The sequence below is a fragment of the Bombus pascuorum genome, chromosome 12, assembly GCF_905332965.1.
Source record: "Bombus pascuorum chromosome 12, iyBomPasc1.1, whole genome shotgun sequence".
NCBI lineage: Eukaryota > Metazoa > Arthropoda > Insecta > Hymenoptera > Apidae > Bombus > Bombus pascuorum.
This window is the reverse complement of record NC_083499.1, coordinates 12,341,931-12,369,587: the sequence shown is the minus strand read 5'-3', so window position 1 is coordinate 12,369,587 and position 27,657 is coordinate 12,341,931. Positions and strand designations below refer to the sequence as shown.

The 27,657-nt window shown below is 39.4% G+C and overlaps 3 protein-coding genes across 6 annotated transcripts in view; 2 read left to right on the top strand and 1 right to left on the bottom strand.

Moving 5' to 3' along the window:
- The first annotated feature begins 961 nt into the window (after positions 1–961).
- LOC132912394 (uncharacterized) lies at positions 962–3,716 on the top strand. The gene is made up of 2 exons (XM_060969770.1): positions 962–1,240; positions 1,963–3,716. The coding sequence occupies exons 1-2, from the start codon at positions 1,229–1,231 to the stop codon at positions 3,037–3,039; spliced, it is 1,089 nt and encodes a 362-aa protein (XP_060825753.1). The 5' UTR covers positions 962–1,228; the 3' UTR covers positions 3,040–3,716.
- Positions 3,717–11,201: 7,485 nt separating this feature from the next.
- On the bottom strand, positions 11,202–13,157 carry LOC132913079 (proteasome subunit alpha type-5). Its single transcript, XM_060971038.1, has 3 exons — positions 13,000–13,157; positions 12,074–12,634; positions 11,202–11,996 (listed from the first exon to the last, which is right to left on the bottom strand). The coding sequence occupies exons 2-3, from the start codon at positions 12,632–12,634 to the stop codon at positions 11,829–11,831; spliced, it is 729 nt and encodes a 242-aa protein (XP_060827021.1). The 5' UTR covers positions 13,000–13,157; the 3' UTR covers positions 11,202–11,828.
- Positions 13,158–13,538: 381 nt separating this feature from the next.
- LOC132912913 (protein Wnt-7b) overlaps positions 13,539–27,657 on the top strand; it is a 121,059-nt gene continuing 106,940 nt past the window's right edge. For all 4 annotated transcript variants that reach the window (XR_009659296.1, XR_009659297.1, XR_009659298.1 and 1 more), the window contains exons 1-6: positions 13,539–13,781; positions 13,848–14,321; positions 14,428–14,939; positions 15,008–15,210; positions 17,129–17,192; positions 17,315–17,586. The gene's annotated coding sequence lies outside the window, so the exon portion shown is untranslated. The remainder of the gene's footprint in view (positions 13,782–13,847; positions 14,322–14,427; positions 14,940–15,007; positions 15,211–17,128; positions 17,193–17,314; positions 17,587–27,657) is intronic.

The window sequence follows — 27,657 nt, the reverse complement described above, 5'->3', positions numbered from 1 at the left end:
CGAACCAAGCCATGCAAATCTTCGTTTCGATAAGACGAAACATCGTATAGGACAATTGCAACGATTCTCGATAGTTTCTAAATATAACACGACGCTTCGCGGTTCCGCCAGACTTCCTAAATCGTCTGGAATTACATCGGAAAAAGCAACTTTCGACGACACGTTCGGATACGATGGAGAATTAGTTGCATGGACGTTGCTCTCGCTAGTAATCAACCATGCGGAAGTATGGCCGATCACGAGGACACACGAGAAGTCGACGCGTTCTAGATTTTCACGCTGGACGAAGACGAGGAAATCGTGCTACTGGCGTCGTGAGAATCGTGGTTGCGTGAACGTCAACTTCCTTCAATTTACCTCACGCCGGTGTTCAAGACGTAATAACAGCCGCATTTCATTTACAATGACACGCTTCCCTTTAAATAATCAAAAACCCATTAGATGCACGCTCGTGAAGCGTTTCGAAAAAGTGGGTCACGATTTGATAATTCTCATCGTGGAGAAAAATTTGAGAAAATGGCGGAGGAAAAGCTTTCGGTGCAGAAAGATGGAGAAAAAATCGAACGAAGCGTGTCACTTTCACAAAGTCGCGACAGTTTCACGACACTTTGGAGATTTCAAAAATATTCCTACGAGAGAAAGCATCTTCTCGAACGCGTAGAACATATTTACAAAATCAATTTTAAATTGCTCGAAACGATACGCGAAGAATCGTGGAATTGTCACAATTTTCACAAAACAAAAGTTTCACTATCGTATTCTAGCGGTATACCATGGTCGCTCAAAGTATCAAACTCAAAGACACAAATTGTATTCCATACAAATTTCTCATACTCGAACAATGCTAGAAATATGGCGATGCTCGCGATTAATTATTCACCGAAGGCGAAACAACGAACCGAACGGGAGCGTTCTGTGTAACTATGTGTTATCTTAAAAGCTATCTAATGGAACAGTTTCCACGGATCGCGTTCGAAATAGTGGTAGATCACCGCGCGATTAGAGGCGGACTCGCGCATGGACTACTCAATTTCCCGTACGTTATCCCGGCACTGACGCGAACACGTTTTTGCAAATGCAAAACAAGACGCACAAGTATAATACGGACGATGAGGTGCAGCGAAAGTAACTGAGCTATTATGCCGCTGAGTATATAAGGCTCGGTCTAGAAAACGAAGCGGTTCAGTTAGTGGTTATACGCCACATCAAAACATACGCGAACTCGACGATGAATATCAAGGTAAGCGACTCTGCTTCCCGTAAAAATGCTTAAAATCGCAGGCAGGTCTCCGTCGTGCTTGTCCGAGTTTCGGTAGAATTTGAAAAGTGTACGGTTGGTTTCGTCGTTCGATTCGATATTATTTTGAAGATGGTAGAGTCATTTCGATCATTGGAACTAGACTTAAATTTACTTAAATTATGCTTAAATTGCGCTACGAATCAAGCTTCGATAAAAAGTTTCACGATCTTTGGGAACTTTAAAAGTACGTATTTCGAGTGTCTCTATGTATAGCGAGAAAGAGAATTCTTTGTAACAAGTCTAGCGATATGAATTTCTATTTTACTATTTACTTTTTTATCAAATGATCGTATTGGAATCTAGAAAAAAAAAATTTTTTTTGTGAAACGGATACGAGCAAAGAGAATTAAGAACTAGGAAGCCAAATTCTTCCAATTTCCCATTTCAACAGCGTAGATCGTCTATGGCTTATACAAAAACTATTATATACTTTTACACGATATGTTTGAGTGTAACGGAAATTTGATCATAAAGACGAGACCGACCGACGACCCATCTGACCGAATCTGCGAAACTCCATTAGCCACTTTCCATCTCCTTCTGAACCTCTGAATCTCAATCTGAAGAAAAATCTGGTCGCGAACGTAGAACGGAGACGTCGTCCAACTATACTTTCCAATGGAATTGCAAATTAATTCGTCGTTCCCAACTTTCACTCGCAGTTGGCCATCGTCCTGGTGGCATTGGCCACGCAAGCTAGCTGCTCGGAGAAGGCAGCCGAGGAGAGCGCGTCACCAAAGGACTCTGTAGCCGATTCTTCGGAGAAGAAGACGGAGAAACGAGGATTGCACGGTAGCTACGGCGACCTGGGTGGTGGAGGAGGTGACCTGAGCGGAGGCGGTGTTTCCAGCTACGATCAGCACGAGCACGTGAAGGCGGTGACCGTGGTGAAGAAGGTGCCAGTGCCGTACGAAGTAACCAAGCACGTGCCTTACTTGGTGGAGAAGCATGTCCCGTACGAAGTGAAGGTCGGCGTACCCCAGCCTTACACCGTGGAGAAACACGTTCCTTACCCGGTGAAGGTGTTCGTGAAGGTGCCGGTACACGTGCCACAACCGTACACCGTGGAGAAGAAGGTGCCTTACGAAGTCAAGGTACCGGTGGACAAACCGTACGAGGTAAAGGTGTTGGTGCCGCAGCCGTACACCGTGGAGAAACACGTACCTGTGCCCGTTAAGGTGCCTGTCCCGCAGCCGTATACCGTCGAGAAGCACGTGCCGTACCCGGTGAAGGTGAAAATTCCGGTGCCGCAACCATACCCAGTGGAGAAGCCGATACCGTACGAGGTTAAGATACCAGTGGACAAACCGTACCCGGTCACTGTGCCCAAACCGTACCCAGTCACCGTTGAGAAACCGTACCCAGTGCAGGTAGACAAGCCGGTACCCTATGAGGTTAAGGTACCAGTGGACAAACCGTACCCTGTGCCAGTAGAGAAACCTTACCCTGTCCCGGTCAAGGTACCAGTCCCTCAACCGTATACCGTTCACAAACCGGTACCAGTGGCGGTCCCAAAGCCTGTACCCTACCCTGTCAAGGTACCGGTAGACAAACCGTATGTCGTCGAGAAGGAAGTACCTGTACCGGTAGAGAAAGAGGTTCCGGTACCGGTGAAGATACCTGTGCCAGTACCGATTCACGAGGGACACGGAGGCAGTGGCGGCGGCGGCGGCGGTGGCTACGAAGGATTTTCTGGATACGGTGGAGACAGCGGCGGATATTTCTCTCATCATCGTTGAATTCTTTCGGTGATCGAGACGATTTCTTCGAAATGTTAAGATTTTTCATATACGCGCTGCTGGATCTCTGGGCAATCGTCTCTATCTCTTCGCGAATTTAAAGCCGAAGAAACGCACCGTCGACGAAATTCAACGTTTCGATCGTCCCTTCTTTCTAGTATATATTTTTATTTTTGGAAAGGAACAAAGAGGTATGGGGAGCAGCTCGTTGTCTCGCGTTGTTGAGCACGATAGAGTGCGAAACGGGGAGAGAGAACGAGATAAACCGTTCCCCGAATGCTTCTTGTAGCTAGTGCTTCTCTCAAGCGTAACCTGTCTTTCAGATTTTTAGGTAACTTAGGAGGATGCTCGTAACTGGGTGATATTAGCGATTTCTTCGTGACAGCGTCTTCGTTTGGTCGATGTACTAATTTCCTCTGATCGATGTGCTTTCGATGCACCAATTAGTTTCAATCGAAGAGATGGGTTTAAGGGAAGCCCGGGCGAAAATTTTCCTTTCTCTAGATTTCGCTAGACATCTTTTCTATCCGTCGATTAAATTCTTCAGCTCCGTCTTGCCAATTCGATAACGAATATTCCAAGAGAACCAGAATACTTTCATCGTTGAAGCACGTTTTCCAAATTTGTATGTCGATCTTGAGATATTTAACGAGATAGCACGATTTAGCTAAGAAAACACGAGCTTCTTAAAAATCTAAGAACCTTTAAACGAAAAAAGTTTGTAGAATAATGTACGATAGTATAAACGTGATTTCACGTACGATAATTCTGTTTGATCGCAAAATTTCTTGGAAATCGTCCATCTAAAAATTCGCTAGTTCTGTGTCTACGTTTAAGCTGTTCCAAAGAAAACACTAACATTAACGGCGTTTAAGCGAGCTTTACGAGCATAAGTTAGCCGATGTGAAATAAACGCCGCCACGTAAATACGTTGCGGCGAACCACTTTTGTACCTAATTTAAGTTAAGAGTGAAATAGAGTGTCTTTTTGTATCAAAGATTTTTAATAAATACTCGTCTGTCATCTGACACCATCGACTTTTATTTTTTTCCTTGTTATTCGAATTTTTTTAATCTCGACAGGTTACGCGAGTTTTCCGTTTCCTATCGAACAACTATTACCAATTTTTAGCTTTACGTTGGGCACTATTAGTCATAGTTCATAAAATTTAACGAACGCACTCGAAGCATTCTTCTTTATACTTTTACTCGTTTATGTGCAACCTAATGCAACCGTTACGCTGAATTTTAAGTAACTACTTAATGACGTAACTCTACCGTAAAAAATGTACTAAAATATCGATGAAGCTTACAGTAGCATCAAAAAATTAAAATCTTACCAATTTCCTTTTTCCGAATCAATCTGTTCGTACAATAATTTCGCTCGTGATATAACGAGATTCATAAATTTAGCAAGTATCGCGTTAATAATTACAACGAAATAAAAATTACTCTTTAAAAGAGAAATCAAGAAAAGGCAAGGATATTTCTGCCATTTTTTAAAAAAGATTTCCGTGGTATCGCTTTCAAATTGCGATCGACAAATTTTATCAGAATATTCCGGCAAGTGACTTTTTATAGTAACGACGTTCTTTTTCACAATACGTAAGGTTTTCGCGCGTTCAGTTGGGAAAAGCGTTAAAAAAATTCCGCGCGAACGCGCTAACGAGCTAACGCTTTCTCGATTCATTCTCGACGGTTCTGCCGGAAATCTCATCCCCGCGGCGAGTTTCACTTTTGCAAAATTTCCCTTCTCGCGCTACCAACGCGGCCAACCAAACGAGCTCGATGTAAGAAACCAAGAAGATCGAGCGGGACGGAACATCGTTACGTGAACGTCTCTTTCGCTCGACGAATGGACACGAAGAAACGATTCGCCGTCGAAGAAGAGTCACGTACAGCTATTTATTTTCACATTCGCGTAACAACTCGACGATTTTCACAAACTATTTCCTGCAAACTATACCGCAATATTATGGTGGAACAAATATTAAAAGCTTGTTGTTATCAACAGGTTTCTAATTTCGAAGAAAAACATCATGGAAAGTCAGGTATTATTTTTAGATTAGCATTAATATGAAATTTAATACGTATCGAAGAAGGTATCGATAGAGTTATTTTCTACCAGAGTTTACTGCAGCCTCGTTCCTAGAAGCTCGCATATTTCTTTTCGAAATTTGTCAATTTAACGAAAAATTAATTTCTAGAATAATATTAAATGTTAGTATTATTAAACGTTCGATGGTATTAATAATAATTTGATAGTAGTCTAAAAATTAATTTCCCACAAAATTAAAACGCTTGCGACAGACGTGTAAATAGAATGCAGGAAAGAAACTCTAAAACACCGATAAAACTAATTCCACAAACGTGGAAAGTATCGAATGCGAACGATACGTATAAGATTTCAACGGTATCCAGTGATAAATAACTAATTTATATCGTAACTAACGTTAAATCAATCATGAAGCAACTGTTTATGGTATGTCGAGAAATCTTTTAATCACAGGATACGAAAAGATAAGGAAAAAAGAGGACGAAACGTTGGAACGTTCGGAGGCCAGTTCCGGGCGGTGTACTTTCGATCCCGAGTAAATCTTAATCGTTTCGCGGTGCAATTAAAGAGGCTCGTATATACGTGCTCAAGAAAGCATTACTTTCTCCACGGCTGCTGCGCCATATGGACACACGGATATGCATGTATATTCTCCTGGTCCACGTACGCGTGTCCAGAAACGTTGCCGAGTTTCCTTCGAGTCTGATATCGGTCGTAGTTTCCATAGAACGTGAAGTTTATTTTTAATTCGATCCTGTAAGCATAATCGTTGACGGTCGATCGCGGGTGTCATTGATATTGGAACATGACGATTCTTCGATGAACTGAAATAATTTGAAACTCGCTAATTGGTTATCGGTACGCGATAAGAAAGAGTCTTACAAAGTTAAAAACTATCCATGTGAAAGCGAGAGTCTGTGCAAACATAGTGTATAGTATAACACTTTCTATGGTCATACACCGTAGTTGCTAATACTTATGGCCGACAGTGTACATGAAAATTAAATTTCCTCTAAATCGTAGCAACTTTGCTACGGAATAATAAGGAGATAACTTATTTTCGGCATTTCTGTTCTCACATTAATCGGTATTTCTATCGATTTGAAGTTTCATGCGTTTACCTAACGCGATAAAAGAAATCGGATGGAAACGTAAATGAAATTGTCCATCGATGCGGAAAAATTTAATTTTTAACCGGGGAAAGGAGGCACAGGAGAGCGCGCACAGGTAACACCGATTTAATTAACGCTCGAACGTAAATACGAACAATAAATAATAGGCAACATCGGTTCTCGGAATAACTAACGACCACGTCAGCGATTGTTTCGTCCTTTCGGTTATGTAAAATGTTATGCTATACGGGAACCGGGAATTACAAAGAACACATAACCGTATATGAAAGTGTGCAAGCGGTTGGTCTTATTAGATAAGCGGACGAGTGGCTAACTTTTGTGAAAGTGAAAAAAATCGCGACGATTCTGCCATGCGTGAATTATAGCTGTACACGTTGCCATCGACTCCTTCCTGCATCGAGATCTCGTGTGCTTCCGGTTTTCTATCGAGCGCAGCGATAATAGAAGGAGAGTGTGTTCGTCCTCTTCTTTTTCTTTCGCTTCCTTTCAGAGTTTCACGTCGCAATTACCATTAGCGAAATAAAAAAATTTATTCGTTTTATTTATTCTTCCTTTTCTATGATAAATATATATATATACATGTTTTCATCCTTGCCTCTTGGTAATTGAATTACGCTTTGCTATAGCAGAACACGTTGATGAATTACGATATGCTTTAAAGCACTGCCATTAGAGCGAGTAATAGAAGTAGTTTAAAAAAGGAGCAGCTCTGTGTAATGTGCCTAAGTTATTCGCCTTATGCACGGTTCGTGTAACTATTATATCACGAGAGTGCATGAAATCATGATTACCTAAGATTTTCGTGTATCGCGTTAATGACTGTTACGTCATTCTTCTAATTATTCAAAATGACATCGATATTTTATCTTATCCACGACCCGTTCCGATTCCTCGATTATTAAATTTAAAATATATTATTGTATATACAGTATCGTTACTACTACTCTATTTTAGTATTTTATAACACGTGGAATATATTCCATCAATAAGGAGGAATATAGAAACAGTCGATTTCATTTAGTTTAATCTATTTTAATTTTGCAGAGATTTCAAGAAATCGGTTAATACATCGCGGAAAAACAGTTTCAGAATAAGATAAGTAAAATCACGTATACCGTTTCAATTGATACATTCATCGATATACAAAGATGACCGTGATACCATAGCGAAGAATAAATTTAAATACGAAACACTCGGTACATTCGTTGAAACAAACGAATCGAAGTGAAACTGTGAAATTTTCGTGAAATGTTCGCATTTTCGTTATTAGAAATCTACCCAAGCATCTGTAATTATTCCAATTTACTGTAAAAATAATCATCGTAAATCCGTATTTCGAACGCGAAGCAAGTTTCCAACTAAAGACTGCCGTCTTTGCCAGACTAGGTAATTAACGCGGCTGTACAAAAAGTAAAAGGACGTTTCGTTATCCGAACCAGCTTACACCATCCGATCTTACTTGGCGTTATCGAAACCATCGTTACAGAGCTTCGACGTCTTTTCCCTTGCAAATTACGAAAGAAAAAGTTTCGAGAACGACGTATGTCGTCGCTAGTCGGTGCACGAGTTGCTTGCACGGTTATTTACGAATCCCATATTTATTTCAGTAGAACAGAGTCCCGTAGTTTCTCGACTGAATTGCGGTGAAAGCAAGAGCGTGTTACGAACTGCAGCTTTCGACGAAGAACGATCGTCGAACCGGCGCGTTTAGATCGCGTTTATCGCTCGTCTACAAGGACAAATAAAATCTTCGTCCTCCCTCATTCGTAATTGTCGTTTCAAACTCTGTTCGTGACTCTCGAACGACGTTATACCATGACAGTTTCGCTCGAGGAAACGAGTGAAAAAAGTCTCGCGGATACCGGAAGAACACGGAGAAATATTACGAGTGCCGGATACCGGAAGTCACTTCTCGGTTTCCAGACGGCGGCGCGTTCACTCTCACTCAGGCAGGATTAACTTCGTGAAAACGTACACGAGCGAAATTTGTTCGTTTTTCTATCGGTGGATCGCGTGGCCACGCTCGAACGCGATTAATGAATCTTTCATGGGGTGTTTGGTTAACCATGTTGGGAATTACAAGGTTTATTTTACAAACGCTGGACGCTAGAAAGTGCGAGCGGGATTTAAACGGGAGAACTTTCAAATGACAGACGAAAACGTCCGGGATCGATTGCTCCTACTGGGAAATTGCAAGAGCCTTTGCAAAGATACAAAGTGATTCGTTAATTTTGAAGCTAGTATCGGAATTTTTATATATTTTAGATAAATGAAGTAGCTTCTGCGAGTTATATAAAACATGTACTTCAGAACACAATTAAAGAGATGGTACATGTATATTAAAATACCTGTTAAATTCTATTACCATTAAATTCTATAAAGATAGCACCTGGACGCTAATTTCAAACAGCCTAATATCAACTACCCTTCCAATTCGAAATTTCGAGTATTAAATTTTAATTAATTTGCACTCACGTTCAAATTCTACAAACGCTCGAAGAACCAATTTATATATCCGCGATAAGACGATAAGAGCTCTGTGACAAACCGAAAAGATACCAAAAGAGATAGAAAAAAGATACCAAGCAAAACCAAAAGCAAGACATGTATGAAAGAAGGTCCGTTAGAAAATAAAAATGCGCCTCCCAGAGTACTTGACAAAGGTTCGAACAAGCAAAGCGACGTCCATTGTGACGGTGAAAATTGAAACAGGGCAATGTTCTCCAAACTCCATGGACAACAGGAGAAAAGAGTGGAAGGGGTTGAACCGATGAAAGGAGAATATCCAGGAGTTTCCGTGACGGGGAGATCCGAATCGCGTAAATTCAGAGGCTGAAAGCCATTATCGAGTTTCCCCCGCGGCATCCGCGTTGGTCCCTAGGCTTCGCAGGTTCGTTCGTTCGTTCGTAGAAGCCGGGGGTGGAGCCCCTTTTATCCAATGCCGCGGGTGTCGGGGGCGCGACTGTGAAGCGAAGGCAATTATCGTAGCGAAACTTGAACGTTGCCGGCTTCGAGGCTGGCCGACGACGAGACCGAACTCCGGTACCGGGAGTGGAGTGTTTGGCGTCTGATACGACGGGTCAGGTCCCGGGGGATTCTCAGCGACTCAAACGGGACTATCCCGCCGCTCTCTCATCGCAGTTAATTACGGAGTCCTCCTCGTTCTCCTTCTACTCCATTTCCCATAGCTCGCTCAGTCCTTCCACGCTCCGTTTCCCTTCGCTCCTTGAGCATCCGAATCACCATTCGAAAACTTCCTTCGGATTCTTCGATATTGACCTTTGCGTATCTTCTTTATTTCGATTTTCCTCGTATAATTGAGGTGGAAAACTGTTTATCTGATTATAAATTGACGCAGGTAGACGTTTGTTTCGACAGGTAGAAGGACCTTCGTTGTCGATTCGTAATCTTCAAGCATTATTTTCTTTCGAGCATTTTGCTTAATAAATTATTATTATACAGAATATACGATGATCTTAAATTTTACTCTGAAGCTTAAAACTAGTAGTCTGAATTGCTAATTATGATTCCAACGCATTCATCTTTAAACGTTTAAATTAAACCTTAGATCGTTAAATATTCCATTTCCATGGAATATATTAAATTCAGTTTTTAAATCCCCCGTTCTCAGAATACAAACGAAACCTATTTTCTCTGGCGTTAAATGCGGTTCGAATTTAAACTATAGAATTCAATTTAGTTTGTAATATAATCTAAATATTTACTTTGTTCAATACGATCTACCTTCGATGATACCAGCCAAGGATAAAAAAAAAAAACCAGAAAGTGGAAACGATTCCAACAAAATGCAACATCTCTAAATCGAGTTGCAACACACAGGTGCATATGCGTGGGCGCGTGCGCGCGTGTAAGTGGCTTCAACAATCAACGGACGACAGAGGATCCCCCATGGGAATCCGAGCGAGCGAATCGTAGCGGGATTGAACGCTTGAAATGGAATAATATCCAATAATCTGGCAGCTGAGAGAACGGGATAAAAAGGGACGTTTTATCGGAACATCGCAGTAACCGAGCGAGTTCCCGAACCATTTCCGGCTCGGCTCGCTTTCTGTCTGTCCCCCGGCCACCGGGCGAAATTAATTATTGATTTCGGATACAGGCATTCACAGCCCCGGAGAGCTTTTAATCGAAAACGAACCAACCGTCCCGTTCGTTTCCGTTCGACGTGAATTCAGCGATTCGCCCTAGGAGAGTCCGTGCTACACCATCATCGCGACTCTTCTTTCAACGATGGCTACTTCAAAGATAAAATGAGAATATACGAAGAAGGATTTGCTTATATACGCTCTTTTTGTATATACATAATTTTTTCATTAATTTCTTTCCTTCTTTTTAATTATATATAATCTATCTGAATATCTAATTTCGCTTTTTAAAATAATTTGTTAATTTTTGTAATGTTTGGTATTTGTATAATATTTATATTGAAAGTTGAACGTTGGTGATTTTGAAATAGATCTTAGAAATTTGTGTAGTTTTACGAGTTGTGTTGTGACTCGTTCTAATTACACTGTGAACAAAATTTTACGTTTCAACTCTGTTATACGTATTTAATAACAGACGAAATATGATATACGCTTTACAAAGATTTTCGACGAAAATGTCCTAAATCTCTGTAGCGTTGTTTTTAAAATTGATCGATTGTGACTAGTTTTAATCGCGTCCGTTATAAAACGTTTTTAAAATACCGTGCACCTGCATCTATACAACCTATGCTACCGATGCAAGATGTCTGTTTCAAGATTTAAAAACAATCTATTACTGCGCTATTGTCAATGTAAAAGTTTGATTGGATATTTTACAAAAGTAATGAATATTATCTCTTTAATAAAATTAATTGATTAATTAATGTGTAAACATAGATGTGCAATTCGAAAATTAAAATCAAAACTTTCGCACAAAGGTATAAAATATCATAAATGCATATAGCTTTAAAATAAAGGATCATGCAACTGAAATCTACAAAAATATTTTATTATGTGTTACCTTGTAAGGATAGAAACGTAATTCGAGGATAGGAGATTACAAACACCAAAATACATGCTGCGATCTTTTCACCCAACGGTGGATAGAGATGGAAGGGATGGAAATGTACCAGAGGTATTGGATTTTGACCGCAATGAATCTTCTCTCGATGAAGGCAAATTCTCAATTAACTAGATTAGGAGGTTAAAAAGAAAAATCGTGTGAATCGCTTTGTTATACGAAGATGAGGATATGAAAAGGATAGTTATAAAAAGAATTATGTTTTATGCGATTATATTAACGTTAGTAATATTTAGAATTAATTAAAACGTGTTAAGACATTAACAAATGCACGTACACAAAAATAATTAGGAAATGGTATCAAGGAATCTTTGATATAAGATTAAAGATATAATATATAATTTACTATCTTTGCAGGTGATTTGAAAAAAGGTGAAAATACAAAATCTTTCATCGTGTAGAAATTTCATATTCTTTAAATGAAAAATGTATGTGTAATTTTCGGATATACAACTCCCGCGTAGCACATATCCGCTATATATAAATATACGTATTCATGTCAATAAAATCAACATGTTTTAAGTGCCCTAAATTTTAAGCAATGTCTGTAATCACCTCCTGTAATTCAGCTTTTGTAAACATATGAAACAGTTGCTCGGGAGTCATCGTCATTACTTCTATATTGTTATCACTCAGTTTCTCTTCCATAACTTGCTTCAATATAACCAAAGCTGCTTTTATCGCTTCTTTAAGCGTCATAGACTGTAACAATACCGTAAAATGTTGAAAGACTGTTCGTGGAAAAACTGAAACATTTATACAAAAAATAAATATCTTACCTTATGATAAACTTCTTGGAGGTTCTGTTGCGCGCCTTCGCTTCCAGATCCAATGGCTTTAGCATCGAATTGTACAAAGGTGCCAGAAGGATCCATATGATACAACTGAGGCCCTTTTTCATCGATACCGGCAAATAACATTGCTACGCCAAACGGTCTTGACATGGCACTACCATCGTCGTCGCTGTCTCCAAATTGTATAGCTAGGTTAGATACAGCCTGTGCCGTTGACTCCACGGACATTCTTTCGTTGTAGACGAACCAATGATTTTGACATTCTACTCTAGCACGATCGATCATGGTCCTAGAGTCAGCTATTAAGCCTGATGCGGCGCATCCAATATGCTTATCAATTTCTACAATCTTTTCCACGGTTGTGGGTTCCATTAAACTGGAAGTGATACGTTTCTCCACAACTAAAACAACACCCTCTGATGTTGCGATTCCAATGGCAGTGGAACCAAGTTTTATAGCTTCTATGGCGTATTCAACTTGGAATAACCTCCCTTCTGGGGAGAAGGTATTAACACCATGATCGTATTCAGAACGTGTTAGAAACATCTGAAAATAAAAATACATACGTTGTTAAGATACACAGTGGATTAAATTTTCTGAAGTATAAAGATAACAAGATTGTATTTAGATCGAAACTTTGAGGTTATGACTTGATAAATTTGGTATCAATGCATTTAATATTATCTTAAAAATAATATATACAAACGGTATCTTTCAAATATAATTACAATAAATTTGTTATTCCCTAGTTAATTCAATAATGACAATAATAATTAGAAAAGGCCTAAATAGAATGTGGTTAGCACGGAATGACATAGCAAAACTAATAGATTCAGAACATGAATGTAGAAACAGACAAAATGTAAGTCCCACTTAAAGTTAATTACTTTTCAAGAATTAAAAAGATTTACCTTCGAGATAGTTTTATTATTACAATAAAAATTGCTTAATAATAAGTTTAAGCCGACTGTCACAAACGCTAGTCACGGAGAGACTTGAATTTAATGGCGGGGATAAATACAGACACGTATCTTTAATTCTCGGAACCCTGATGTTAAAACACAATTTTTTCTTAACTTCAGAATACAGAAATATTTTCAAAATCAAAATATTTAAAATTGATTACATTTATCGCTCAATTTAGACAATTATAACACAAAAATTATAATATGCAAATGATACTTCAACTTTTTAAGAACAGGAATAAAAATAATGTAACATGATTTTAACCATTTTCACTAGTTTAGGGTTAGGTTGGGTTTCACTAGTATACGCAACGTTAGTCAAAATATATTTACAAATTTCAAATAATATTGATCATATTCAGAATTATATACCATTAATTATTAAAAATACGTCCTACCTTTTTGTTATATCTAATTTTGTAAAATTGTATTCTACATTGAACTTTTATAAGTATATTTCCTGGCGTCTATTTAAAGATGGCTCCTCTAACATGCTCATTTGAGGTTATGTCATCAGATTATTCTATACAATATCAAATTATATACAATACAAAAAAAAATTAACAATCATTCTTCATAAGATAAATAACGTTACAAATAAGGATTGACATAATGAACAGCAGAGATATTCATTTATTACAGAAATTTAATTCTGCTTTTGCTGAAGAAAATTGGGACGAGTTATTGAATCTTCTCAATCCAAAAATATTTAGATCTTTCGAATCGAAGTATGATTTAAAAAGTAGTAACAAAACGTTATTAGACAGTAAACATAACAGATCGTTAAATTTCAGGGAATTAATTGCCTTTCCAGTCTTGGCAAAAGTAGCACAAATTCTTACAACCGAAGACTCTGTCGTCCCAAAAGATATAAAGATTGGTTGCTTAAAATGCCTAGGAAATTCTTGTTTTAATAGTTATGTACACCAACGATATATTTCAACTACAATCGAGCGAGGGACATACAGTCACGATTTATATCGCTTTCTAGCAAGTAACGAAAATTTAGAAGAGATAGAGAGTTCTAGTTCTTATCCATTCGATTCTCATTTTCCTTACGAGGGTGTTGTAGGATGGACATCGAACGTTATCACAACGTTTCAATGTAAATTCGATAGCGATCTGTCGGATGAAAAGTTGGAAATTTTAAGATTAAGTATCCAGTTCCTCTGTAATCTGTTTACGTTTGCATGTAAAGATAGTAACTTTCCAGATCAAGATAATATACTACAATTTTTATACAATACTGATTTAAAGGATGTAATAATGTAAGTACTATTAATATAAATCTATATTTTCAATAAATTCTGTTGAATGATTTTGTTTTAATCAGGATAAGTATTCGAGTACTATAGATTTTTTAATTACTTATAGAACTATGACACATTCTGAACATATCCCAATTGTTAGAGCTTCGTGTGCATTTGTACATAATGCTTTAAAGAAATTTGATGGAAAAACTTTCTTGGAAGGAGAAAAGAAACGTTTATGTTCACAATTATTGAAAGCAATTAAAGAAGGTTTTGAAAGCGCAAAGGAGGCCCTGATGTTCTTATTATCTGAAAAGGACATACTGCGAAGCGTATACTGTGATACGACTATCGAAGATAAATTATGTTTATTGGAAATAATATATAACGAACTCTCAAATTCGATACACAAATTTGGAAACGAATACAAATTGACGAAGGACGCGATTGAATTTTTAATTACAAGATTTTGTAGAAAAAGTGATTTGATTTTGAAGACAGTAGACACATATTTAGATGAAATAGAACCTACAGAAATTGTAATTCTTCTTGATATTCTTGGAGTTTTGACTTCAAGATCTTGCGAAGAATATAGTTTTCTAAAGGATCAGAAGAGCTTGCTTATTAATTGTAGTTGTAAGTATATTTGTTTATAGGGTAATTCTTTTATAGCATAAAAATATTCAATTCTACATTTTTTACAGATCTACTAAAGTCCATTCAAACGATTGGAAAACTATCAGATAATTATTTCACGCCGCTACAAAAATTGAGCGACGTAGCTTCAGCGATACAAGGGTCAACAACAAAAAGTGATTTAGAAGGTCATCCTACGTTTGGTTTTAAAGCTGGTTTAATAAGGGTTATTGGAAATATGTCATACAGAAATAAGGAATATCAAGATTTTGTAAGTGTATATTAATTCTTATTTTCTACTCGTTTGTCCTTTCTAAACTATATTTTAAAGAAAATCTATTTGTGCGAATCAAAATTTTTATCTCTATATATTCAAACTTGAACCGAATATATTTTATCATTGACAATATTAAGGTACCATCAGTTGATAATACAAACAGTACGTTCGCTTGGAAAGTAGCGCCTTAGAACCCTATACGGTAGCAATCGCAACTGCATCACGTACTAGAAAGAATAAACTACGAAAATTCTCCGTTGTATCGTACGAAAAGCGGCAGAATTTTTTTCAATCAGTCATTGATCTATTAATTTTTACAATGATTTCTTGCGTGCTGTAACCTTCAACCCCGATCGATCATTTATCAAGTGCACCCGCGTACAAAGACCTTTTGCATCGTAGATCATCTTCTGACACGCGAAACGAAAAACAAGGAAAAACAAAAGACAGCGAAGTGCAGGGTAGAGCGTAGATGAATATTACAAACCTTGCGCTCGAAACGACTCTCTGGTTGCTCGGTTTTTATTTAGCCCCTTTATGCGTGCACGGGCATTCGCGAGTGATCGTTATTGCTTCTTATTGATTTCATCTCTGGCGCGCAAGAGACGGGCTACAAAAGAAACGAGAACGGATCCCGCGTGGCGCGCACTGTTCACCGAACAAAGGAAAATTAAGTATCCTGTCCGAGTCGAAGACGTGGCAATTTAGCCAACATCGGATACCGCGTTAATATATTAGCAAGATCGAAGCCATGGCCGCTGTTTTGCCGCGTTCGAATCGTTTTATCGATACGCATGCGATCGATACCACGCAGGAGTGCGAATCGAGACAGACCTCGATTTCTTTCTTTCTTCTCTTTTCGTTGCTCGTTTCTTCTTCGCCTTTACTATTTCTGTATCCGTTTCTTTCAGCGTTTGGGTGGTGGAAAGGTGTCGAAGGCGATCGTGTTCTTAAATTTCGTTCGGAAAACACGCGCACTCCGATATTTCTATCCTTCTTAAGTAATTTTAAAACGTGCATATCCTCGTCACGATTGCTCGTAAAATACGACGTTCTGCCGCGTTACGAGGTTAATATACAAACCGGTGGTGACTTTCGAGCTATTCCGTTGAAACGAGCGCGGTTCGTAATGAAAAATTTGTGTATGTGTGTACACGTATCTGTTTGCCGATGGCCATCGCAAGCTGCTTCTTGAGTAAGTAGGGGGTATTACGTTTGAAAAAATTCTCGCGAAGACCTTCTTCGTCCGTCAGCTTCAATTTCCAACGATGATTCGTATACGATGGTTCGAGGTGTATGGATTTAGGTACTCGTCGATAAAATGTATCGTCGCTCCGACATGCGATTCAATTACGTTCCATTCGATTTTCAATGGCGGCTCATTTTTCACGAACGAGAGTCCATGAACGCGGCCTATGGTCTGTAATGTATCGGGCCGTGCAAAAATAATATTTTTATGGCTGCGCGAATGGCGAATGCGATAAATCAGAGTGCACGCCGTTGCTATAAAAATAAATTAACGTCCGCGATGCTGTGACGATGTAATACCTTTTGAGTAACATGGCTGATCCTTTTATGGCATCGCAGCGGCTTTATCGAACTCGAATTGAAAAAGGAAATTTTAAATTTCCATTCTTTGATTTCCTATTCAAATTCAAATTTAAATTTGAATTCTAAATCAATGAATCGTTGCTTTGTCATTTATGCTAATTAATATTAACTATCCTTTCGGTTAATACCTATTAACCGTATATAGTTGTACATGCTTGCAATAATTCGCAAGTACGACGATAGCGTACTTTATACTTACCAAGCGACGATTTACAATTTTATGCGGAGTCTCGCGGTTTTATACACGATACCATAAGCAGGTTTACACACGCGTGTTCTCAACGATGTTGAACGTTTTCAGCTTCGCGAAATGGACGTGGTGCCTCTGCTTCTGGACTGCTGCAATATAGACGCGAGAAATCCACGTAAGTAATGCAGACTCGTTTCCTTTGAGCTTCGTGATCCTTTCGCTTATTGTGATTCGCGCGAATCCTCGATGATATCCCGACACGCTAATTAATGTCCGTGTTAAATTTTACACGCGCAGTTATAATGCAATGGACGATCCTCGCGCTGCGGAATTTATGCGAGGATAATCCGGCGAATCAAGAGATGATCCGCAATTGCAACAGAGTCGGCGTCGTGGAGAGCAGCGTGCTGCAGGAAATGGGTGTCGCGCTGCACGAGGACGAGCAAGGAAAGAAAATTGGAATCGTACCCTTGCCGCGTCAACGAAAATAACAGACTTTATCGAAGATCTTTCGCATGGAGCCTCTTTAGCGAAGTCTTTCTTCGTTTTTATCCATTGGCTCGAAAGAGGTATGATACGACAAAGGATACCTATCGATCATATTTTTAGCCCTTTGGAATATCATCGAATTTGATATTTGTTTTCTTTGTATTTTCGAGTTTTTCGGTATTAGCGATCGAGTCGTGAAAATACGCTGTTAGAATTTTGAACGAAATTTAACGAATCCGTAGCACTAGAATTTTCATATTAAATATATAGCAATTATATAGCAGCGATAGGTAGTATATGTAGTATACATAGATTTTTTACTCATTTTTGACTAATTTTCTTTTAATAACTTATAAAGCAAGATAAAAGTATTGATACCTACAATTTAGACAATTTTTTCAAGAAACTTTTTTACTAAATCCTTTTTTAGTAAGCATTCGACCGAGTCAATTTTAATTTTACCAAGTTCTACTACAAAGAATGTACTTTTTTATTACAACAAAAAAAAGACTATGAAACTTGTTCGTTTCCCTCTATCGCATAAATCGAGATGGCAATTTCTATTGCCTCGCCCTACATAAAAATAGTATCAAACTGTCGCATGAAATAAAACGAAAGAAGCTAGAAAAGAATACGATGAAAAATCAGCAACGACAAACTTCATTTTTAACGATACTTTTAATTCAGTTTCGAATTGGAGGAAGAGCGATTTCCGTTGGCACAGCCGCGGCACGGCAGTCGCTTTCCACGATCTCGATCGTCCATACTCGTCTTAATTATATTGCTATTTACCAGCTTGTGTATGGATAGCTCACCGGATAAGGTATCGGTGATCTCTTTATCGGGAGTTAGACCGCGATAATTATTCGAGAGTTAGGCCGACTGCAAACGTATCTTTCGTAGCGTGTGTCGACTGTAAAATAAGCCTACAATTATAGTACATGATAGGTACCATTACATGAAATATGATATCGTATTGCGTAAGGAGACATTATATCTGCATTCGCGGCCGGCTGATTTACGGTACGATAAAAGCTGCCACGGGTTCACGGTCTATTAGCAGTTACTAATGCAGCTGTACGACTGTACGTCCGCATCTGTCATTGCGAATTCGTTTACGAACGAACGTTTATTAGCCATCGTTGAATATCGATAACATCTTACTATCGTTCCAGTTTATTATTACGTTTGCCGGCCTTTCTAGAAAACTGGAAATCCGTGATTTCGTTAAATGGTCGTCTTATTACTTTGTTATTCTTATGATTCGTCGTACGCAGATGTCTCGCTACTATCTAAGTTTACTATTATCCTCGCCATTATTTTTAGGAAGATGGGAAAATTCGAAATAAGATGTTATCGTATATTTCCCTTTACGGTCGTTTATATCTTGTCGCGATTTCTCTCTTCCCTGGGAATCGTTAATTACTTGTCTACTCTAAAGCGTGCAGCGCCAATAGAAAACGACGCTGTCGATCTATAAATATCAGTAAATATCAGTAACGTTGTACCTCTCAAGATTCAAATAGAAATCAGCGGGTAATTAGATCGATATCACGATCGAAATTCGTTCAACGTGAGTCACAGTTGTATAAAAGTTTTACAAAATGTAATGATACGTTTCTATCAATATACGAGGACGTGATTCACGATCTAATCGACTGTAACCAACTGTTCGCTGATTTATAATCTATTGTCTGTAAAGAACTGCACGGCATTCCTTCATTTTCGTATTTCGTTATTATTCGTTATCGAGTTACCGTACGTTTGTTATTTAAGTTACTCGAATAATCGAAGTTTCGAGCGATGGAACGCGACCGAAGCAGCGCATAGAAAGATCGTAAATTACACGAGACCATAGAATAAAGATCGCGAAAAGATCGTGAAATTCTGCCGCAATTACGTTCGAAGTAAAGTTTTTAGTAATTTATCGCAAGAACGACTGAAAATGATATTATGAAGGAGATAATAGACCTTTCTAAATATCGCAGAAGCAAACCCTCGATATCTAACGTCCGTGTTATTTAAGTTTAACGTAGTTTTGTTAAGATACAAAGATAATGGGAAAAATGCAGGAGAAGAGGACGGAAAGACGCTTTACAGGGGAATCGTACGAACGATAATGGAACGCTTCGTTTCGTCGAACAACGGTTCAAGGAGTTGGGAAGAGAGAAATTACGAAAAGGAAAAAAGGACTCTGGCGTGGACACCGTAGAAGCGGGTTTGCACGAACCGCGGGAGATTGCTTTTAATTTAAATATCAAGCGATCCTGGACGATTAATCTCGCGCGGTTATAATGGCCGGCAATTAACGCGAAATTTATCAGCTAATTATACGCAGGGTTAATCTCGCCGTGGTAATGATACCTTTATAAAGGTGAAACGACAAAGTAGAAAGAGAGAAAAAGACTGGAAAGAGCAAAACAAAGGGCGTATATCTGCGTTAGCGTGCGTTTTCGCGGCTCAAAGTCTGTCAATATTTATCAGTCAAATATTGAGTATCGTTTTTCTCGAAAATGAAACCTAATATAAATAAATTTCATTCCGTGTTCCTCATTTATTTTTTCACGTAGAATCAGCCTGGTCGTAGTTGTGCCGGTAGTTACGGAATCGTACATTCCGTATCGCGTAATGATTAACCATTATAATCGAGATGTAGTCTGTAGTTACGAACATAATTCGTCATAAAAGAAGCGGAAGAATTTTTCGTTCGAGGCAAATTTCTATGTCTCGCGATAAGAGGTTTGGTAATATCAAAGCCATTTTCTATGCACTCGAAAGCCGATTTTACCGAGAATGTATAAAACAAGTAACCGTAACGTGGTTGGTATCCGATTTCAAACGGGAATACCGTATCGACCATTTTCGTTCGGCATCTTTATCGATTAATATTCATAGATTCCGATAGCCGATGCGTGAAAGCACGTCGATGAGATCGGTCTCGAGTTCGTGATTCCACGCAGCTTCTTGATCGGTCGATATTTCGATCGTCAAGTACCGAATTCCTTGGTTCAAGGATTCATGCTGAAAAAATTGTCTTTTCGATAAATTTAACATCTTATCTGCAACAATGAGATATTTAGCGTTTTCGATTTTGATATTTATCGAGGAGATCTTATTTTACGTGATTTCGATGTTGACAAGATAAACAAGATGAAGTCATTTACGATTTATCGATAAATGATCAAATTTATTAATAAACGATAAAACTGAAAGGAAGAATCTGTAGGTTGAATGAAAGTTTCGCAGAATTTATTTTTAGGCTGCTTGCGTGTTACGATAAAAAGTTAAGCTTCTCCTAAACGGACGAAACATTGGAAAAACGTACGATATCTCGTGATTCGAGCGAACGATCGAAAACAAATTTTACCTTGGCGTAAGTTGTTCTTTACGATTAGAGATATTATTGCAACGACTGGCGCAATTATCCATGGTTTCGATATGAAAGCAGAAGGTGATGATGCAAATTGCATGTTGGTATAATCCGCGATTCAATTAGTTGGGCGAGCGGAAATCGAGTGGAGCGCGAAAAACAAGCGACGCGAGTAGGGTGTTGTAAACAGGCGGAAAAGTAAATCGGCTAGCATGTATTAATAGAGGCCGCGAATCGAAGCTATGTCGGTGCCTAATAAGTCGTGGATCCCCTTTTAAACGATCTCTGCCTCGAACGGACCTGTGCGCCTACGCGAAACTTCTCTGAAAGAGCCGACAGGCCGATATATTTCCCGTGCCCTCGTATGCCTCGCGTACATCGATCGTGTACGAAAGAGTTACATCGTTACACAGGGCGATACGTAATCGCGAGCCGATTTTACCAAAGATAAATTCGTGATTTTTGGCGAAAACGAGAAATTAATACCGAATCAGTGTCGATCAATATCTAAAAGATACTTTCTTCTGAAACTCGATAAGAAGATGGAAATGAATAAGAAATTGGTCGCTCGACGAACGACGCTCGAAGAAAACTTTGTTTTTCGCGGTGTAACGACTCCGAAAAGACGAGTCGTCGGCCCATCGAGGACGATCGCGGCTCGCTTCTGCTTAAATTTTAAGCGACGGTTTCCTCGTTCCAAATATCCGAGCTTTTACGGTCCATAAAGGGACGAGGGCTGCTTTTAGTGGCTATTACACGAATCCCCGGGTCGGCGCAACATTTATGGCTCATGCACCGTGTGCGGCAGTCGTTAAAACACATTTCGTGGGACCATGCGAGAGCCTGAACGCAAGTTCTCTGTTTACGTTCACGATTAGACGCACGACATCTCTTCGCCAGCTTTTCTTCACCAGGATCTTAGCGGAGGACGATCCGCGTCTAGGAGGCGAATGCGAACACACTTTAGCGGAATGTTTTACGGCGGTTCAACGCTGACCATCCGTACAACTCGCCTTGATAAAATATACAACCTTCTTTTTATTCCTTCACCGAGATCTTGGTAGTTTGTTTAATGGAAACTTCTCCGACAGGGTTACATGGGATTTGTTAATTCCCCGGGGTTGACGTTATATGGCTGTTTAATGGAATTCTTAAATTTGATTTTACAGCCTCGGTTCTAACGTTGCAGTATGTTCGAATAATTCTGTTTCTAAAAGACAGATCGACGATTCACGATTCTTCGTCTCAAACGCGTGACAGGATTTTTCTTCAAACGACCAAAATCTTTCCGTTTGTTAAAACAAGGCGGAAATTGCGACACAAAAATTCGAAGAAGGCAACAATCGAGACGCTAGATCGTTTTTGTTACCAAGTGATCAAATCTGTTCGACGAACAGCCGAACTTTGCGTAAACGATTCAATTTTCGATCGGTCGGAACGCCGATAGAAAACTGGTTAGGAAATCGATCGGGGTCTCTCTGCGAATTGTTTTGCATAACTAAATTGTCGGGGAGGAACCGGTGTCGAAATTAGAAAAACGAAAACCGTTCCATTCGAATAATTACGAAGCGATCAAACTGGTATCGAATCACTTTGCGACAAGTAGGCCAATAAATTAACTTCGTTAATGAGCCGCTAATTACACTGCCGTGCCACGGAACGATTTGATTTATACGAGACTAAACGCGCTTTCCACTCCGCTAGCTACGCTCTATACTAACTTGCGTGTTCGCCTACATCGCAGAGTATTAATTAAATTTCGGAAAATTCGATTTACAAATCGAGCGTAACACGAACGTTGTGATATCCGATAAGCGTGATAGATGTTTAAAAAAGTCATGTAAAGTCTCGCTTTAATCCGTTGGCTTTTAAAAACTCGATAACAAGAGTACGAACGCGTTAATGATTATGTTTCTTTGTTGGAAAGATTTACTTCGAAATACGTCTTTTGCTTTTTTTTTTTTTTCGTTAAAGCTACAATACGAGCGAAACATATTACGAATTAGAAATTTTATAACTGGATGTACTAAGAAGTTAGGTATTTTCGTAACGTGTTTTCGATATTTCAAATATATCGCTCTTTAGATAAGTTCGAAAGGAACGTTTTAACCTTTTTACGACTGTGAACCCATATACAGAGTGTCCTGAACTCTTTTATTATCTTGCTGTTCTGAATTCACCGTATTTTCTAGATAGAACGAAACGCGCTACAGGATTTAGATGGAACATGTACGTATAATTTGTAATCTTAGCCAACGATCGTTTAGCTATAATCGTTAAATAGTTAATGGTTCTTAAATGATAACTCGACGACACGAGAATTTTCACGATCAATTTTATGAGTTAGAGCACAAACCCCACGAATGCTTCAGATTCTTCTATAATGTGTTGTTAACACCACCAAAGTCGAGTAACATCTCTAGCACGTTACGCTCTTTCGCCAACGTACACAAGGGTATATCGGAGATATCGTTTCGCTTTTTACCCTTATCACGAGTTCCTCTTGTTATCGGCGAAATATGTTAGGAAAATATTTGAAGTTTAAGATGATACAAGTTGCTTTCTTTCAAACTATTTTATATACGCGTGAGTATAAACAAATTCCTATCGAGCGTACAACTCGTTTTCGTTGTTCGATCTCGAGGAAAACTCTTTGAAATTCCGGCACGCTTAATCACGCTTCGAATAATTCTCGAGACACCTCTCTCAAACCTCGACAAACCGATTGACAAAACGTTCGATAAAAAGCAAATTGTCGACCCGGAAGAAAAATCCGGCGAACGAGCCGCACGAAACGGATCGAGTGATCTCTGGAAAGAAAAAGAGAAAACCAGCTCGAGTTGGGTTCGCTGGCAAAAATCATAGCGGAAGGCTCGCTCGTGGTCGCGGTAATTGCCCGACGAAATTGAATCGTGCCGCGTTGAACGCGAATCTGCGCGATAAACGATCGCACACGCGCAAACAAACGGGATCACGTGAACCGAGCTAATCGCGTTTCAACGAAACCAAGAAACCGACGAGACCGTTTCAAAAGGTAAAATCACGATGATGGTGGTTTGTTGAGAGCTGCAACGGGATGGTTTCAGGGCCCACATGATGTTGCGGGTCGATCAAACGCGGCAACCCGACCGAAATTAACGAAAGGAATTAATCGTTGCGAACGATCGCTCGTTCCCAATATACGGATGTACACTCCTGCTCAAAAGTCCTAGGGCAAGATGCGTCGTACGAAATACGCGAATGTTAAAGTTTCTACGAATGTAACGAATACTTTCTCGAAGAACTGGTTTTTCCTTGGACGATATAATCGCAACGACAACCAACATAATCTCGCTCAGTCACGGTAGCGGAAATCGCAGTTTTTCGCGCGTGTAACTATCGAACGATTCTTAGGAAACAACGGTCAAATATTATTTTTCTGCTTTTCCATTTTTAGTCCCCTGGATCGCCCTTTGCCGGTTTCCATCTTCTTCTAACGCAGCAGCGAATTATTTTCAGCTGTGACGATAGTCGCAGAACGTTAAATGGCATTTATCGGTACTTTACGTTCCAAACATTTAAATTTCCGCGCAACTTTCATATTTCTTCTACTCGCGTGTCTAGTCTAGCGTTATCGATTTCTTAAAAGAAGCAAAAGGATAAAAACCAGAGCAAAAGAGTCGAAAAGGATAATTCCTTGATCTTTTCCAATTTTGAGGCAAATATAATAATTTATTAATAAATTGTCCCGATACTTTTGAGCGGGGGTGTATAGAGAGAGGAGGGAGGGAGGGAGGGAGAGAGAGAGAGAGAGAGAGAGATGACTAAATTTTCCGTTCTGGTCTGTTTGCCGGCTGGCATGTGGGCATTATCTTTACGACCTCCTCGCCGTGGAGTAGACGCGAAAGGACGAACGCATGCGCGATACGCGGCCCGGAACACGGAGAACACCGAAACCGGAGAACCTGTTATCAAAGAAACGGTGGCTACCGTACCGGGCCAATTATCATCCGACTCGAAACGAACCAAGGTCTGATCCCAGACGCGAGTTTCACTTAATTTCTCATTGAGGAATCCCTCGCGATAAACGCGGCTTCTTCGTGAACTCGTTGCGAGTCGGTGGATCAACGAGATGGTCGGAGACCGTCGTTTCAAGAGTCTGCGAGCGACTGAAGCGCGCGATGACGGATCGGGCACTGTTTAACGGGGTCTTTGAGGAAGTTGGAGGAACCTTGCGGGGGTTATCGAGCGGTTGACGGTGATTGTTCGTATAATCGACGAGCGAAGATAATCGATCTTTAGTGGTGGTGTAGATGGTCCGTTTTTGAGACGAATATCGGAGAGTGAGTGAGATTTGGTGCGTCAAAGTGCTGGAGAGTCGGTACGGAGGAAAACAGTGACGATTGGGATCGAAGAAATCGTTGTGATTGGAGGAATCGTTGTTCCGGAGTCGTAGCAAGATCTTTCGAAGGGAACGACGACTTTTTGAATCTTTTTGAGTAAAATCCGAGCTGAACGATTCACGATCGAAAGCCGATAATCGTAAGAAAGCTGAGAATTTTGGAGATCTTGCGAGAAACGACGTTGAAACATTTCTTTGCGAATTGGTAATTTTTGTCGGACAATCCGCGATCGAAAGCTGATAAACGCGAGTGAGAAAGTTGAATTTCAGAGACCATCGATCGGTTTTATTTTTAAAACGAGCAGTTTCGTTGTGAAATTTTCTCGAAATAATCTCGACTCGACTGAATAATTCAAACGATCCAGTATTAATGACCGAAGACCGTACGTAATATAGCCGAACTTTGGAATCCCGTAGAGCTTTTAAAACGCTTTTATCTTTGGAAAGAATAACGTTTAATAACGTTTCCGTGGCAGCAGAATTTTTATCAAATTCTCGAGCTAATTATTCGACGTATTAAAGCTAAAGGTAATAGCTCGCGCAAATAACAGGAAAATCAAAGTAATTCGCGTCGTAAGTAAAACATTGAAATAAACAAAAGTGAATCATAGAAATATCGATCTGATTAAGCGAAGCCGTTAAAAAGAGAATCGAGGTATCGTGGAAACAGACGTTGAATGAAAGCAAACCAGTCTGAGATTTAACAACCTATAGGATGCCAGAACGATCGCAGTTAGGTTAAAATCATAATCTACAACGAGTGTAAAAAGCCAATTTCACGAGCTATCGTTACACTTTAATACGCAAATCGACAGATTCAACGTCGATCTTTAACAATTTCTCGCGAAAAAGGTGGCGAGATGATGAAGCTATTCCGGGATGAAGTGGTTTGATTCTAGATAATGATATCTCGGTTAAGAGGATGGAAGAGCCAAGTCGTCGTGATGCTTCAATGTCTTAAAGTGTAACGTCTGTTGCCGCTACAGAACGAGACGGCTATTTATTCGTTCCACTCTTAACCCTTGCTTGGAAACAGGGGCAAAAGAGGAGTGCAAGAACTTTGGTAAATTGTAGTAATCGGCCGGCTGTCGGCTTGTAACCACCGGTTACTTGAAAAGTCAGCACGATTTATCTCGTGACTCACGCTTCTAGATCGAACCGAACATTAATTAAACGCGAATACATTCGCTCTCTGGTCTTTAGTGATTTTCGCTTTCGAACGCGAACATCGCGTGTCTGGACGTTTGTTCTCGCGTTTCCAACGTAATTTCAAACGCGATTGGCTCGAAAAAAAAATAAGGAATTTTTTAATAAGCGAGACGTTTCAGTGTTGATGGTGCTCTTAGCATGGTTGCAGGAAGTTTAGATTTTGAACTCGAGCCTGTGGACAGTTCTCGAGGTAAATTGCAAATTGAAATATATTACAAATTTTTGCTTCGAATTTGGAGCGAAGTTTGCAAGTTAAATGGCGCGACGTCGAACAACCTTCAGAGATAAGATCTAAGAAAAGGTCGGAATATGTTTGTAAAAGTTATCTACCTTTGGTCACTTTTGGAATTTTAGTGACAACTGGGAAAGGAAAAGAGCGAATTCGCTATTAAGAGGACGTTGGAAAAGATCAGCGTGGATATTGTAAATCGCGACCTAATAGTTTCTGCGACTTCGAAGTCAATCGCTAGTTTCTGCGAAGCAATCCTGAATGCAGTTAAAGCAAAGAGATTCAAACGTCTTTCAAAGTCGATTAGATCGCGCTCGACAACTTCTTCCTCGAAGCGAAGCAATTAAAAGCAAGAAACTCATGTACTTTAATGTTAGATCCCTGAAATGTCTATCGTGCGGTGAACGACTGCCGCGGTACGCTTTTAAGGAGTACGAAAGAAGAAGAGCTTACTTAGATCCCTCGAACATCGATCACGCACTCGGTAGCTTCTTCGCGCGATTTTAAGAAGAATTCAAAGGGGAGAAACTTTTTAAGGACGAGTTTTAACGATAACTCGTTTGAAAGGCAATCATCGACTTCTTCATAACCATTTCAAGAGAGTGCGGTGCGAGCTTTAATAGCGTGTATACTGGTAAAACGATCGCGAGAAAAAAGATATTTGGTAAATATTTTAGAAACATTTTTGGAACGAGAATATACGATGATAATTCCGACGAACTTGGAAGAAGAAAGACTATGCCTAGCGACCGTCTCGATAAAATTTTTAAGACTCCCAGAGTATACGGATATCGATACGAAGACATTTACAGAAACCAAAATTTAAAGCGTTGTCAATTTTTCGATATTTTTCGAAATTTATCGATCGTCGGTAATACCAAAAAGTTGGTTAATATCAAGGACGACGAGAAGAAAAGAACCTTTGACCCACGCATCTCGGCATTCTGAAAACTCGATGAGAC